General features: G+C 45.7%; 2 protein-coding genes across 2 annotated transcripts; both read left to right on the plus strand.

The window, feature by feature from the left end:
• The first annotated feature begins 78 nt into the window (after positions 1-78).
• On the plus strand, positions 79-4,935 carry LOC133920960 (kinesin-like protein KIN-10A). Its single transcript, XM_062365624.1, has 6 exons — positions 79-958; positions 1,856-2,011; positions 2,088-2,195; positions 2,506-2,616; positions 2,712-4,166; positions 4,406-4,935. The coding sequence occupies exons 1-6, from the start codon at positions 320-322 to the stop codon at positions 4,670-4,672; spliced, it is 2,736 nt and encodes a 911-aa protein (XP_062221608.1). The 5' UTR covers positions 79-319; the 3' UTR covers positions 4,673-4,935.
• A 2,797-nt stretch (positions 4,936-7,732) lies between these two features.
• On the plus strand, positions 7,733-11,467 carry LOC133920962 (ABC transporter I family member 19-like). The gene is made up of 6 exons (XM_062365626.1): positions 7,733-8,005; positions 8,875-9,035; positions 9,373-9,424; positions 9,770-9,906; positions 10,757-10,843; positions 10,915-11,467. The coding sequence occupies exons 1-6, from the start codon at positions 7,843-7,845 to the stop codon at positions 11,200-11,202; spliced, it is 888 nt and encodes a 295-aa protein (XP_062221610.1). The 5' UTR covers positions 7,733-7,842; the 3' UTR covers positions 11,203-11,467.
• Positions 11,468-15,429: the final 3,962 nt, after the last annotated feature.

The raw sequence follows: 15,429 nt of genomic DNA on the forward strand, positions 1-15,429 counted from the left end.
TAGAATGCTAAAAAAATAAAAATCCATTTGCAGATAAAATAAGACTCACGAATAGGATGATCTAACGACCGAGCAGTACACTCTCTTCTTCTCGCTCCTTGTCTTCAAAACAAAACAGACACACACAACCGTTGCAACCCCAACGGCTCAATTCCATTTCAAATCCCCATCCCCTGCTCTTCCACTTCACACCTCCCTCGACTCGATCTCTCTCGCCTCTCCACGGATTTCCGTGAACCCTAACCTCGTTCGTCTCCAGATCCACTGACCCAACGCCACCTCACACATCACGAAACCCTAATCGGCTAATCCACCACCGATGGCTCCGCCCACGCCCTCTCCGCGGCCGGCGCCTCCGCCGACGCCGCATGGAACCCTGGCAACGCCCCTCCGGACACCCGCCTCCAAGCACCGCCTCTGCTTCCCGCCCACCACCCCGAAGAACAACCACGGCGGCGGCGGCGCTGCCACGGAGCACCCGGTCGAGGTGATCGGCCGCATCCGGAACCTCTCCTCGGGCGGCGCGTCGGCGCTGGAGATCGCGGGGGGAGGGACGGCCGTGCGCGTGCGCGGTGACGGGGGCGGGTGCCGTGACTTCACCCTCGACGGCGTCTCCGTCTCCGAGGAGGAGGGCCTCGAGGGGTTCTACCGCCGCTTCGTGCGCTCGCGGATCGAGGGCGTGAGGGTCGGGGCCAAGTGCACCGTCATGGTGTACGGGCCCACGGGATCGGGGAAGAGCCACACCATGTTCGGATGCGCCAAGCAGCCCGGGATCGTGTACCGCGCGCTCAGGGACATTCTGGAGGGAGGAGGGGGTGAAGGCGCCGGCGCCGGGGAGGATGACGCCGGGTTCGGGGTCGGGCTCTTCGTTCAGGTCGCTGTGCTTGAGATCTACAACGAGGAGATCTACGATTTGCTCGTGGGGAGCGGAGCTAATGCTAAAGGGAACGCACCCAAGGTGATATACGCTGATGATTTTCACATGCCACGGTTTACTCTGCTGGTCCTGTAGTTGCAATTTTCACTTGCAACTGTGGTTTCTGATGTGACTACTTTATATCATTGTTACAGTCTGAGATTACGTGTTTGTGTTAAAAAAAAGGCTTGGTAGTTTCTTAGGAGCTTTACTCCATAATAAGGAATTTGTGATTTTAAGTGTGAGATGATGATTCTAAGCTGAAACAAGTATTGTAGAATTGTAACCACCTAAAACAAATTATTTGTTAATGCGTACTACAATTGTAATGTTTTTTGGACTTAACTGTAGGGCCCATGGATCGATCATGCATTGTTGATAAACCAGAACATGAACAACAGCCATAGAAGAACTTAAATGACAAAGATAACGACACTTCTTTGCTGATACTTTTAGCATGCCATAATTTAGTCTGTTGGTTACGCAGCTGCAAATGTGAATTCTTATGTGAACAGTATTTTAGGTCCGAGGTTATGTATTATTAAAAATGGTGGGTTGTTTCTTATGATACTTGGAAATTTTGTTCTGTGCTGGATTGCTTGTCCGTTAGATGAGTTTAATTTGAAGCTCGAAAAATAAAGGATTTGTGATTTTCAGTGTGATATGGTGATTTGTAAGCTGAAACAAGTAATGTAGAATTGTAATCCACCTAGAACAAATCGTTATTAGGCATCAAAATTGTGATTTTCATTGTGCAGAATTATAATGTTTTCTAGGGACATATCATGGCTGATAAAGGCCAGGGATTCATCATGCATTGTTCATAGGTCATAACATGTACTGTGGTAGTAGAACTGATAATAACAAATAAGTTGACATTGATTTGCTCTGTGCCACTGTCATTTTGTTGAAGTTTCACAATTCTCTATCTATGCACAGGTGAGGTTAGAAGTAATGGGAAAGAAAGCCAAAAATGCGACATACATATGTGGAAATGAAGCTGGAAAGATATCTAGAGAAGTTGCCAAGGTGGAGAAGAGGCGAACTGTCAAGAGCACACTTTGTAACGAGAGGAGTTCGCGGAGTCATTGCATGGTAGGTTGCATTCGGCCACTTAGAACATTATTTTTCAAACACCAAGTTATTTATGAGCTGTACTTTATTTCTCTAGATTATCCTGGATGTTCCATCGGTGGGAGGAAGGTTAATGCTTGTTGACATGGCTGGATCTGAGAACATAGAAGCAGCAGGCCAAACAGGATTTGAAGCCAAAATGCAGGTGCAGTTGTTACCAATTCTTGTCCTTTGTACTTCTGTAGCATTTATGTGTTCCTGTTGCCCTTTGAACAATGACTTGCTTGCCATAATGAATTTACCTGTTAATGGCTTGTAACTTGCGATTAAGTTTTCACACTGATCTTGCCACGTGAATTGTATCACTATTATTCGCTCATCTGACCACACCTTGAATACTTCCCCTGCTTATCCCCCCCCCCCCCCCCTCCAACTTAGTGCAATGTGTTAAAAAGAGCCTTATAATGCTCTTTTTTATTTAACTCTGGTCTATAACATCAGCTACTTTCCCACAGACAGCAAAGATTAACCAAGGGAACACTGCTTTAAAACGAGTGGTCGAGTCTATTGCTAATGGTGATTCTCACGTTCCATTTAGAGACAGCAAGCTCACAATGCTACTACAGGTACACTACTCTGGAAAATTACATTTCTTGATACAGCCTCTCCTCTTTATTTTCCAACGATGATTTAAAGATTATGTTCCTTCATGGGATTTCAGGATTCATTTGAGGATGACAAATCGAAAATCCTGATGATTCTCTGCGCTAGTCCTGACCCAAAGGAACTGCACAAGACAGTTTCTACTTTGGAGTATGGTGCTAAGGCAAAATGTATTATACGTGCTGCTCATGCCGCAACACCGAGGGACAAAATGAGCTCCGAGGAGTCATCTACAACGCTCAATTCAAGAATTGTTGCGATGAACCAGTTCATTTACAAGCTCCAAAAGGAGAACAAACTGAGAGAGAAAGAACGCAATGAGGCCCAGAATTTGCTACGGTTGAAGGAAGAGGAACTTGCACAACTGAGAGCAAAGCTCAAGCTGATAGAAGGGAAGGAAAAAGCTGCTAAGGAAGAAGAGATTAACTCAAAAGTTATGGAGAAGACCCAGATATTGAGGAGTGAGGTCATGAAGATGGAAGAGGTGATGCTAAGGCAGCAGCAGGAACTCACTGCACTAAAACAGCGGCTGCAGGAGGTTGAGCGTGAAAAGGTGGACGCTCGTCAATCTGTGCAGCAGGATCTCATTGGAAGTAGATTGTTGGCACGGCTATCAGAGATGCCTGCAGGACTTGATCAATCAATGTCCATGGTCATGTCCATGGAGTTAGATATGGGAGATCAGCCGGTCATGCAAGATGTGAAGGTAATAAAGGAGGATACTCGCCAGCAGGGTCAAATATGGAATCACACAGCCACAGCAGGCACTTGCACCGGTGCTGTGGAGCAAGATAATGATGTCAGACTATCCGGGTATCCAGAAAAGGTGGTCTTGAGCACTGTATTTGAGGAGGGGGGTGAAGAAGATGGAGAGGGGGACAATGGTTTTGAAGAGGAGGTGTGCAAAGAGGTTGTAGAGGAGAGCTTTAAGGTGGACTTCACAGAACATGTGCTTGCTGAGCCAGATGATCCTGCCACAAGGCAGCATCGGATTCATAACATATTCAGGCTCTGTGGGAACCATCGTGAGTTAGCTAAGAAACCAAAGGTTCAGTCACCGGCAAAACAAGCATTTGGTGATGAGAACAAGTCACCGACAAAGCAAGGGTTCAGATACGACGAAAACGAGCCAGCAAATCAAGTTTTTGGAGATGAGAACAAGGAGCCGTCAGCATGGGGAGCCCCCACGTGCGACGTCAAAGTGACCGACAGCCCGGTATCTTCACAACTTTCACCAATTGTGTGCCAAGTCGTGGACGAGCCATTGTTGGAGCAGCTGACATCATGCAATAAACAGGAAGAAAGTGATCGGAACAAGGAGAACAGCGTTGCTGTGCAAAAGGAGCAAGAGGGCTTGCTGGAAGTCTACATCAAGTGGGAGTCCGGCAATCTGATCAAAGGGCTGAAATTACTGCAGAACTCTCGCCTTTCAGATTTAAGGAAGCTCATAGAAGCTCACTTCGAAGAAGCAGGCAGCAAACAGCAACATCAGTTCACCTTCCTCCTCCTCGGGGTACGTCATTCAGCTCTATCTATGTCATGCTTTCGTCCCAGTGCTCTGTGCTACCTATTTCTCATCGCAATGTCGTTCATCTATCACCACATCCCATCTTGGAAAATAGAAACTTATTACCAATTCTTCTTCAAACATGCCACTGTCTGCGACAGAAGAAAAAATAGCCGCTCATTTCATTGATCAGGAAGAGCACTGACAATGGCAAATAAAAACTTGGGGATCTCTGATTGGTGCAGGATCCTTCCGGGGCTCCGGTGTCGAGGGAGAAGGAGGCGTCACTTCAAATAAGCAAGCTGCCTCACTGGAACAACCAGCCGAACAGCTACCTGGCCTGCCTGCGCGCGGCCAAGAAGCCAACCGTGGATCACATGCCGTTCCACCCGTTGGATAGCAAGCTGAACTCGGTCGTCAACGAGGTCGTCAACGAGGCGCACCGCGCCGGCGTGCTCTCGCCGAAGGTCAACCAGATGAGCCCCAGCTACATCCGGGAGTTGAGAGCTTGAGCTCCAGTAGAGTATAATAGCAGGTCACTTTTGTTGCTCGTCGTTCGTGGCGACACTGTTTGATGTATTCTTCTCTGTATGATGATGACCTATTGTTTCTGTAAGATTTCTAGTCTGGCTTCGCAGCCGGAACTACCGATGTAACCATATTATTGTGACACGGTCGGCAGGACGAAGCGTTTTCAACCGCTGGGCGTTGTTGGAACTGTGGCCATACATCTGTGGCCACCGAGATGCGTTTATGAATAGATCAATTCGTTTTTAATATGCTTTGTTTGTTTTAACAAACCCATTGCATCAGCTACTGATTTTTTATGCAGTACTGACTGATAAGGTTAATTGTATTTTTTTGGATATTGGCTTTCCTGCGGCCTCTATTGACCAAAGTTCATCGGGTAAAAGAAAGGAGATCAATATCACTGGTGACAAAGGGGCAAAGCTAGGTGAGCTCACCTGATTGCACCGGCATTAGTGTCTTAACGATTTGATCATATTTTCACCTTTTGTGCACCATCCAAATCTAGTTATGTGCATCAAAAAGCTGTCAGTCAAGACCAGCGTGCACCACTATCACATTGGTTGTAGCTTCGTCCCGTGCTCATGACATCCTTTTCCATTCGAGATTTCAAGGAGATGATAATGGGCCTAGAAACTACGAACTAGGCCTCAAAGAGAAACTCAAGACTAGTTGTCGGTAGATGAACACCGCGAGTAGGGATCTCCTTCGAGATTTGGTCGGGGTGTTGGTCCTGAAACTACCTCGTACGTGGAGTTAATGCGTGTGGAGACTTAGGTAGGATGGATCTTCATCAGCTAGTAGTAATGAATGCACCAAGAATTTAGACAGGTTTAGACTGCACGAAAAGGTGTAAACAAGGGGGACGACACTTCGTTTGGAGCCCCCCGGCCGGCTATGCCGCCACCCGAAGATGCTCCGGCTTTAGTTGTATCGTGGAGGGAGGTGGTACGAAAACTCTGGACAAGTACTTGCCGATGAGCCATGCCCACCAAGTCGGCTACCTCCCGTAGCCAACGACCCTCTGGCGTTTCTCCCACTGCCTGGACAGACGGGTGCCTAAGGAGTGCTTGCGCCGCAAGTAAGGCACTCCCAGGGCTAGCGTCACCAAAGTTGAGTTTGCGTCGTATCAGCGCTCGATGTTGTCCGGATGCTGATCTTGCGGTAGAGATGATTGCTGCTTGATGCGGGTTCGGCAGCCCGCCCGCGGCAGTCGCGACCCTACTGGGCCTAGCGCCATTGTCCCCGACGCGAGAAGGTACCGTATAAGCCGACTGTTGACACCGCTGAGGACTAGCTGGAACTGGGGGCCCTGGGCCATGTTTTCCATTTCCTCGTTCGAGTCCGAATCAGGGCGTTGAAGACGATGTCCACCCACCATTTTTTTGAAAAAATTGAGGTGGATTCAGGAATACAAACCCCCTACCTAGCGCGCCAACTGTCGGTGGATGAACACCTTCGGGATTCAGCCGGGGGGCTGGTCCTGGAACTACCTCGTACGTGGAGTTAATGCGTGTGAGACTTAGGCAGGATAGATCTTCGTCAGCTAGTAGTAATGAATGCACTAAGGATTTAGACAGGTTCAGGCTGCACGGAGGCATAATACCCTACTCCTGTGTGTCTAGTATGTTATCAATGCTCTTTGGATGTCTTTCTCTGGATCTCTATTGATCTCCGGATCCTTTTTTCTATCTCTAACCGATCTCTCTTACAAGGTGCTCCCCCCTTCAGGAAGTACCCAGAACGAGGGCATAAGTTCCCGTAAACAATAAATGAAAAGTGATCATCATTGGTCTACAATTGATGCTACAGAGGTTTGAAAAAATATCTCTCAGATGGTTTCATTGGTCTTCGCATTCTAACTTTAGCAGGCATAGGGGCGCCCACCGATCAGCCTCTGAGTACTCTCTCATACTCGTTTGGGCAGAGAAGATCCACCGTGGTCCGATGTGACAAGGTGATAAGCCTCGTGCCCATCAAAGATATTTTCAAACCGCCTTTCTTCATGGGTCCCGCGAGGGGACATGCGATGTGATCTATCGCATTAATTATGTCCACGCCTTCCTACCAGACGGCGGCAGGGACTGGCGTATTCAGTACGGTAGGAGTGGGGGAAAAGTGGCTGGATGTGACCGTCCATGCTCCCCATTAAATACGGCATCGGACCTCCCATCGACCGACACCTCATCGTGGAGTCCCTGCGGGGTCCACCGGCATGGGGCTCTCTGGGTGCTCGGGGACCAACTGTTCTTGGCTCCGAGTGCCCACTCTCGAACCTTATTTTCCTCGGGTCCTTAAGGCTCTCTAGGTACTCGGGGACCAACTGTTCTTGGCCCCGAGCACCTACTCCTGGACCTGGTTTCTCTTGAGTCCTCGGGGCTCTCTGAGTACTCGATGACCAACTGTTCTTGTCTCCAAGCACTCACCCCCAGACCTTACTTTCCTTGGGCCCTCAGGGAGATGGTCCTCGAGGGAAAACACCATGTGGCACTACGCTGTCCTAGCCTCGGGACTCGAAAACCCCTGGATCCCATATCACTGACACCAGTAGGTTGGTATCGTGGGCTATGCTGAATGCTAAGGGACCTGACAGATTTTTTTTACTTTTGTATTTTATAAATCCAAAAGTTGCAAATATATGTTTTTATTTTGAAATTCTCCACTCTATACTTAAAATTCAAAATATTATCGAAATGATCATTAAATTTTTTTTAAAAAATTGTAGTACTTTATCTTTTTTTACAATGTACAATGAGAAATAAAAAAACAAAAAAGATAACTCTTTTGTCTTTTATTTTTATATTTTTAGAATTTTTATAACTATTTTAAAAATATTTAGAATATTAAGAGTATTGAAACACTGCATTTTTATTTATTTTTAAACATACCGTCTGTTGAAAATGCGATAATTACATAGTTACAAAATTTCAAAATGATCATGTATATTTTCAATTTCCGGATGATCAACCGAGGCGGATTTAAAAAATATATAATATAAAAGGGTAGGAGCTGACGCGGCGAGCACACAGCCAGTAACCAAACGTTCCCAACAACTCCGAAAGCCTCCATAAAAGGAAAGCGAGAAGAAGAGATCGATCGATCGATCCAGAGAGAGTGCGGGGGTTGTTTGGATCACCAACCGGCGGCGGGGGAGATGGCCGGCGGCGAGGGAAACGGAGACGAAGGGTGGCGGAGGAGTGGCATCGAGGTGAGCGCCCTCCAGTTCGGCTACGACGGGCAGCCGCCGCTCTTCGCGCGCTTCAACCTCCGCATCGCCCCCGGCTCCCGCTGCCTCCTCGTCGGCGCCAATGGATCAGGTAATACCTAACCCTAATCCCTGCCATCAGCCACGGTTCTTCTCATCGATAGGCGTGTTTTGGGAACTTGGGATTGGCCATCAAAATATCATCTACCTCCTGTTTGATAAATTTTGTCTGTCAAGTATGCAGGAGTTTCGTGATGATGTGTGATTAGTGGGTTATGTTTGCGATGTAGGCTCCTATTGCGAACTACTACTTTCCAGTGCCTCAATTTTTCATGATGCCTTGAAGTAGCTGGCGTGTAATTTGGTTCACGATGGGGAACCCCGAGCTCCTCATTCAGTGAACCCTCTGATAGCCTGACGAAGGAAATGGTTCTGTTCATAGTGGTATCTTTGAAATTGTTGAATTACAGTCTGTTTTTGTGATCTTGAAGGCAACATTGTCTCAAACTTGTGCTGCACAATCTGAATGACAATGGCATACACAATATAGCTAATTATACTATAGTTGCTGAAAATAAGTGAATCGGAGTACAGAGTAGTGACATATTTATATGATCTATTTAGTGCTACCTGCACGTTGTTTTCACCATACGACTCGTGTGCATTGCATCAAGGTGTGCCATCTTGCCTTCCTTTCCTTTCCCATGGAGATCTAAAGCTGTAAAAGAACTTTTAATTGGGGATCCATTACTACTGCTAGAGCTTGTCTCATTAATTGTGTGGCTCTGGTATATTGTCCTCACCAAAGGGGAGAATTCCTTATCTTTTTCAGATAAATCTTGTGTGATGTGTGCAATGACACGATCTTTTAGATTATAATATTATATGCAGTGCTTTGTGGTTCTGATATGGTTCAGTTCTCACTTTTTCTGAGTATTTTTCTGTACATCACCTTATACGCCGACTTATGCCAATACACAGGCAAGACCACACTCTTGAAGATTCTTGCAGGAAAGCATATGGTTGGAGGAAGGGATGTTGTCCGTGTTCTCAATGGTTCAGCTTTTCATGATACACAGCTCGTGTGCAATGGTGACCTTTCATACTTGGGTGGTTCTTGGAGTCGGACTATTGGTTCAGCTGTAAGTTCCCTTGCTGATTACTTGCTTTAGAAATTAGATACACAGTTCATGCTGGTTCTGATTCCTTTATGATCAATGTTTGAGTAAGTGTGCTCTTCTTTGCAAATGGGATTTTGCCACATAGATTTTTTGCCATTTAAAAGATAAATCCCTAGAAGATTCCTGTTTACCTACTTCATTGGTTAAAAGTTGATATAGGCAATTGCTGTTCTATGCCGAGTTTGATAATCATGAATGCATAGTAACCAAAGGTTTGCACGTTGACAGATCATGTTGTCCAAGTGCATGATTTCTTAGAGCAATTTCTCTGTGTCTCACATGCAAGCAACTTTCTCAGGGTGATGTTCCACTGCAAGGTGACTTCTCTGCTGAGCACATGATTTTTGGAGGTATTCTATCACACAATAATGCTCATCATTTCAACACATCACTTCAACACATCCCATACTTATCGACAGAAGTAATCATGTGTCTCACATACTCCATTATCCTTGAATTGAAATTCCTGATTGCTTCAATCATCTCTTGTACATGACCTCCTGCTGGCATGGGTTTTCGATTAAATAAACGCTTCTTCCACATTCGTGGTTTACTTTTCCCTAGTTTAATAAGGCCTGCAGCTAAAAGATAGGCACTAAACTCAGCATTACTGTTAGTAGAAAGTCTTTTTGCATTCGATGCTGGTGCGAGTACATGTAATCATGTCTTTCTTATCTACCCTGAAATATGAGCAGTTGACGGGGTTGATCCTGTTAGGCGAGAGAAGCTAATTGATCTGCTGGACATTGATCTGCAATGGCGCATGCATAAAGTTTCAGATGGACAGCGCCGCAGGGTACAAATCTGCATGGGTCTTCTTCATCCATACAAGGTGATATTTTGTTCATATTTTTGTGCGGATTCTGTCATTTACACAGCATGATACTTAAGTTAATGTTGAATGCGAGCTTATGTGGTAGGATAGAAGAACCAGAATCGAGGAATTATCATTTAAAGGGAACACTCAGGCATAAGTTTTTTGTTAATCTCTGACAAAGTAGTAATAGTTCTTTTTTTTTTTTTTTTGCTTTGTATTCTTGAATGCTTATACATGCTATGGGCACTACTGAGTGAGCCTGATTAGATAGCTGTGTTGTTCATGCCAAAGAAAAAGAGATAGAATATGTACGAAGGTAGTATTGGAATCCAAGTTATTGTGTACGGGAGATGTTTGGGTGAGCATATGGGAAGTTCCCCCACGTTTGTATGATAATAGAGAGGGCAAATCTCAATATTAGGTATTTCATATTAATTTCTCATTGGTGATCGTTTGGACATTTGTTTGGTGAGAGGTGCTCACGTGGTTTAACTTTGGGTTACTATGGGTGTGTTTGGATCTTTAGCCTAGTCTAGCTTAGCTTGGCTGGGCAAACTAGCTGTTTGAGGTAACCCAGGCTTGCTGTATTGTGGTGTTTGGTTCCGTCGAGCTATGGAGGCAGTTATGCATCGATCCCTAAGCCAGCCGTGGCTCTTGCGGATGAGAGTGAGCCGTTTTGGCTCGCCTCGCTGGGCAAGATTTTTCTAGCCCATGCACGCTACCTTGCCCCTAAAAGCTAAGAATTTTTAGCAGTTCCAAATGCAAAACCTGGCCAAGCAAGGCAAGATCTTTCCTAGCCAGAGATCGATACACACCCTATATACACAAGTTTGTCTTGGCATTAAGACATCTGAAACCATTGCAGGTGCTCCTACTTGATGAAATCACCGTTGATCTGGATGTTGTGACCAGAATGGATCTCCTTGACTTCTTTAAGGAAGAGTGTGAACAGGTACAGTTTTAGTTTGTACTATCTTGTTTGTCATGCCTTCCTCGTTGCATAACATGGGATGTTCATCACAGAGAGAAGCCACCATTGTGTACGCCACTCATATATTCGATGGACTGGAGACATGGGCTACTGACGTTGCATACATCCAGGAAGGCGAATTGAGAAAATCTGCAAAATACTCGGACATTGAAGAGCTGAAGAGTGCCAAAAACTTGCTGTCAGTAGTTGAGTCCTGGCTCCGATCTGAGACCAAACTCCCAAAGAAGGAACCTCCACGTTCTGAGACACAGCCCAGACGCTCCTCACCGTTGGATGCTTCCCCTTTCCGTTCGTCGCGCCACATGGCCTACTACCGTTGATGATCGTGCCCCTTTACACCTAGTTCTGTGCCATTTAGTCGTATAGTTGTGAAATTTATCGTCATTTCTGCTTCACACCCTTGTATACAGCAATAAATAAATCTGTAGAATAAAGTTAGCTTGCTCCTGTGTTGATGAGCAACGGGTGCTCACCACGTTCGTTACTGTACTGCTTTCAGATAATCTTGTGCTACAAGAATTCAGCCCCTGTCTGTCTAAGGATGCTTGATGTATTCAGAAGTAATGTGTAGCTGTTTTTTTTTTCGTGAATGCGCAGGAGGAGTGTGTATCATTGTATTAAGGAGGAGAAGAAAAGTTATGAATACAGTTACTGCACAGGAGGTCACTCCCGCCCTGCGGACACGAAGCCGCTATACAAAATAGATTACTCACAAAATAAACGACCTAAGTGACGAGCTCCTGTCGCGATCCAAAGATCCACCTCCGCCTTGATGCGGTCAATCACCTCAGGCACCGAAGAGGTGCGACAGTCGAAGAGTTTGGCATTACGCTCCTTTCATAGGTGAGCAACGAGCATAACGAGACTATTAGTTCCTTTCCTCATCGCCGTTGGCTGCAAGGAGGAGATATGCGTTCACCACTTTTGCCAAGATGAATCTTGAAGGAAATTGCACGGACGTCGAGCCCACAAAAGGGATTCTCACCAAATGGACTTGGCGAAGGAGCACTTGACTAAGGCCCTGTTTGTTTCCACTTTTAAGTGGAAACAAACAAATAGATTATTTGTTCAGATTATTATAAGCTGAAGTCCAGATTATAATAATCTCGTAAGCTGTGAAGGAGAAGCTTATTTCAGCTTATTTCGACTTTTTACTATACTGCCTATTGAATTTAGAGGAAATTACCTATCAATGCCACTCCTCCCACCCCACACCCGAATCATCCGCTCCCTATTGAGGTCATTGTAGACTTTTGCTAACAATCCAGACTCCAATAATCTAAATTGTCAAACAGCTCACAGCTTATTTTCCTCAAACTTATCATAATTTAACTTATTATAATCCACTATCTATAAACTGTTTATTATAATTTTAAGTGGAAACAAATAGGGCCTAAGATACGATCCGTAGTCTCGGAAGCCTGATCGCAGAGCCAGCACAAAGAATGTGCATCAAGACCCGTGTCTCATTCTTGGTCCGCCGTCCAGATGCGTTGACTAGACGCAAGCCAGATGAAAGACTTAACTTTTAGAGGTGCCCAGGATTTTCAAATTGGATCAGCACCTTGGAAGAGGACAGCACCAAGGTGAAGAGCATCATAGGCAGATCGTGCCGAATATCGACCGTCCGCCGTCCAACGCCAAACAAAAACATCCTCCCTATGCTCATTCAGATGCACCTAAGTGAGACGCGACCAGAGGACGACGTACTCAAGCAGGGCCTGCATCGAAAGAGCCCCTTGAATGTCGCGAGTCCACTGTTGATCATGTAGGGCTTGAGCAACCGTCCGGCCGTGGGCAACGCGGCTGATGACCAGAGGGAACAGCGCTGGCGCAAGCGCTTGGATAGAGAGCACGCCCTCCATTTCCAAGTCGTACCGAGACAGAAGCATTGAAAAAGGCACGAACCTCCGGCTCCACTTGCACCTGCAGCGCGGACCAGGCGCGATCTGAGTCGATCTTTTGTGGCCAAAGCCAACGAAGGCGTAGAGCGAAACCAGCGAGCTTGAGGTCAAGGACGCCGAGGCCGCCATACTTCAAAGGCCTGCAAACCGAGCCCCATGCGACCGCGCACTTGCCCCTTACCGACGCCTCGGAACCAGCCCAGAGGAATCGGCGCCGTATAGCATCAATTTCTTCGAGCATCCAGCGGATTGTAGCTGTTTTCTGATGCTGGCATTTTGTATGTAGTAATCGGATAACTGTGTAGGTCTGTGGGTTGCATAAATTATACTTTTCAAGTAACCCTGTCATTGTTACCTGGTCAACTTTGCCTAACAGCTACCAACGCTTTGATGCTTTTCTTTGACTCCATTACATGTGCGTGAGTCCCGCTGGAATGATGCCGCGTGAGTCCCGGGCGCCGCCTTGATTGTCTGGTCGTGGCTCCACCGCCGGCCTGGTTTCTGTTTATCCTTGTTAATCTTATCTAAAATGTGTTCCACACGATGACACGGAAACAAGTCGACATGGAGGCGTTGTCTCTGTCGATTTTGCCGTACTGCCGTCCATGCCTGGCTGGTGCCCATCTGGGCAGTACTTCGCGCCTGCATCCATCTCATGCTGACAACCATTGACCTGATCACCGCCTCACCGGCCTGTTTACTGATTGCCGAAATCAGTGCAGCACTTCGCAGATAATTTCAACTTACGCTTGCACTTAGGAAACATCTCATAATCCAATGCAGTTATTCTTGAATAATCAGTTATTGTTTTGGAGGAATATGTAACGACTTTCTATGCAAAACTAACTTCTAATGACGTTCATTAGTTGCTTAGTGTTGCTGAGAAAGTCACATGGTACCTTTGCATCGGATTCGAACGGCTCTGTGTAAGTGCAGGTTCTTTGATTCCTTTGTCCAAATGTCACGAGGAAAATGCTTTGATTTCGCGTGTAGATAAAGCAGAGCAGAACAACAACGAGAAGAACGGTTTTTTCGTGGAAGTTACCATTGCCGTGCTGGGTCATTTTGCCATCCCAGTTTCCGTGCAGAGTCGCCGCTGCTTTTTTACAGGCCACGTCACGTCAACGGTCAACTCTCCGGTCCCAGCGCCGTCCTGAACCGTCCGTCCGTTACGGAGGCCGCGAGTCCACAGGCACGGACGGCCCAGATGTCGCGGACATTACCCAAACGCTGCTCTGCTGTGAGCCCACCGGGAACAGCGCCCCAACTGATGTGGCGTCCGTACTCGATCTGATCCGTAGGATCATGCGGATGGACGGCTTCTGTGGTCCGACCGCTCAGATATTCCCGTGCGGGCAACCGCGCATGCGGAATTGCGGAGCTGCGGGGGAAGCGCGCGGAACGTGTCGGCCCCTACCTAACCAGCTGGGCCCCACCACGAGGCTGCGTTTTACCGGTAAAGGCTGGAAAAGAGATGGACACTGCTACCACTTGCAGTGACTACCATTTTATGAAGAAAAAAATGGCCACGTCATTTCATCTTATTTCTTTAGTCTAGTACTAGTAGTAGTTGCCTGGTAGGGGTCCCTTTTCCTCTTTTACAGAAAGAGGAAATATTTTGAGCATTTATACTTGCTACAAACAACTTTTGTCCCTCGATTCAATCAGCAAACAATGCACATTACCCACCCGGCAGATAGAAACAAACTGTGCGTGTGGTGACCGTGTAAATCAGGATCACAGCACAGTAAATAAGTACACGATGGAACTAAAATTCATCCTCCCATTACACCAAAGGGACTGAATATTTGTAGTCATAAATCTCTTAGTTCCATAAGTTTACATTACATTGTTACTTCTGTATTAGAATATTCTTTAAATATCCTCAAGAGATGTTATAGTTATTATACCAGTTCTTTCAATTTCATAAGTTTACATTACATTGTTACCCTTATGTTAAAATATTTTTTAAATATCTTCAAGAAATATTACAGTTATTATATTGATATAAACCATGTAAATATAAGATTTTACACTTATATCCTATGACTATCTTCGATAGATGAGACCCACCGTGGTCGCAACTACCCTTATTGATTGTTTATTGTCTTGAGGTTAATTGAGATTGGTTGAAGTCAAAAAAGTTTAACGTGGTACTATTTTCCAACCGTACGTATTGCAATATGCAATTGTCGGTCATATGGTTTTCTGTAAAAAACCATGCATAAAATTCTAATCAGACTATGAATTAAAAGATTCATAGTCTTGCTCAACCGAGCTCGATCCCTTGATAAAGGCAGAGGATTGGACACCAGTAGTGGACATGGACAACACGTTTTGGAAAATAAAACTAAAAGCACAAGATAGCTGTCATATAAGAAATGGGAATCTGTCAACGGTTGGTTTTTCTAATTTAAGTTAGCTCAACGGCATGCACTCAATTCCTAACAATCGTCTCTCTCTCCCTCTCTCTCTATATATAATTGCTTTACTATCGTTGAAATTGTTTATGCTCTTGTGAAGAGACGTAAGATAAATTAGAACGGTATGGTGCCATTTATATGAAGATGTGTTTTTCTTTGTAACATAAAAAAATTATGTAATAACCACTAAGTTGGGTTTCAAGATGATCATTGAAGTTGG

This window comes from Phragmites australis, chromosome 6, assembly GCF_958298935.1.
Source record: "Phragmites australis chromosome 6, lpPhrAust1.1, whole genome shotgun sequence".
Lineage (NCBI taxonomy): Eukaryota > Viridiplantae > Streptophyta > Magnoliopsida > Poales > Poaceae > Phragmites > Phragmites australis.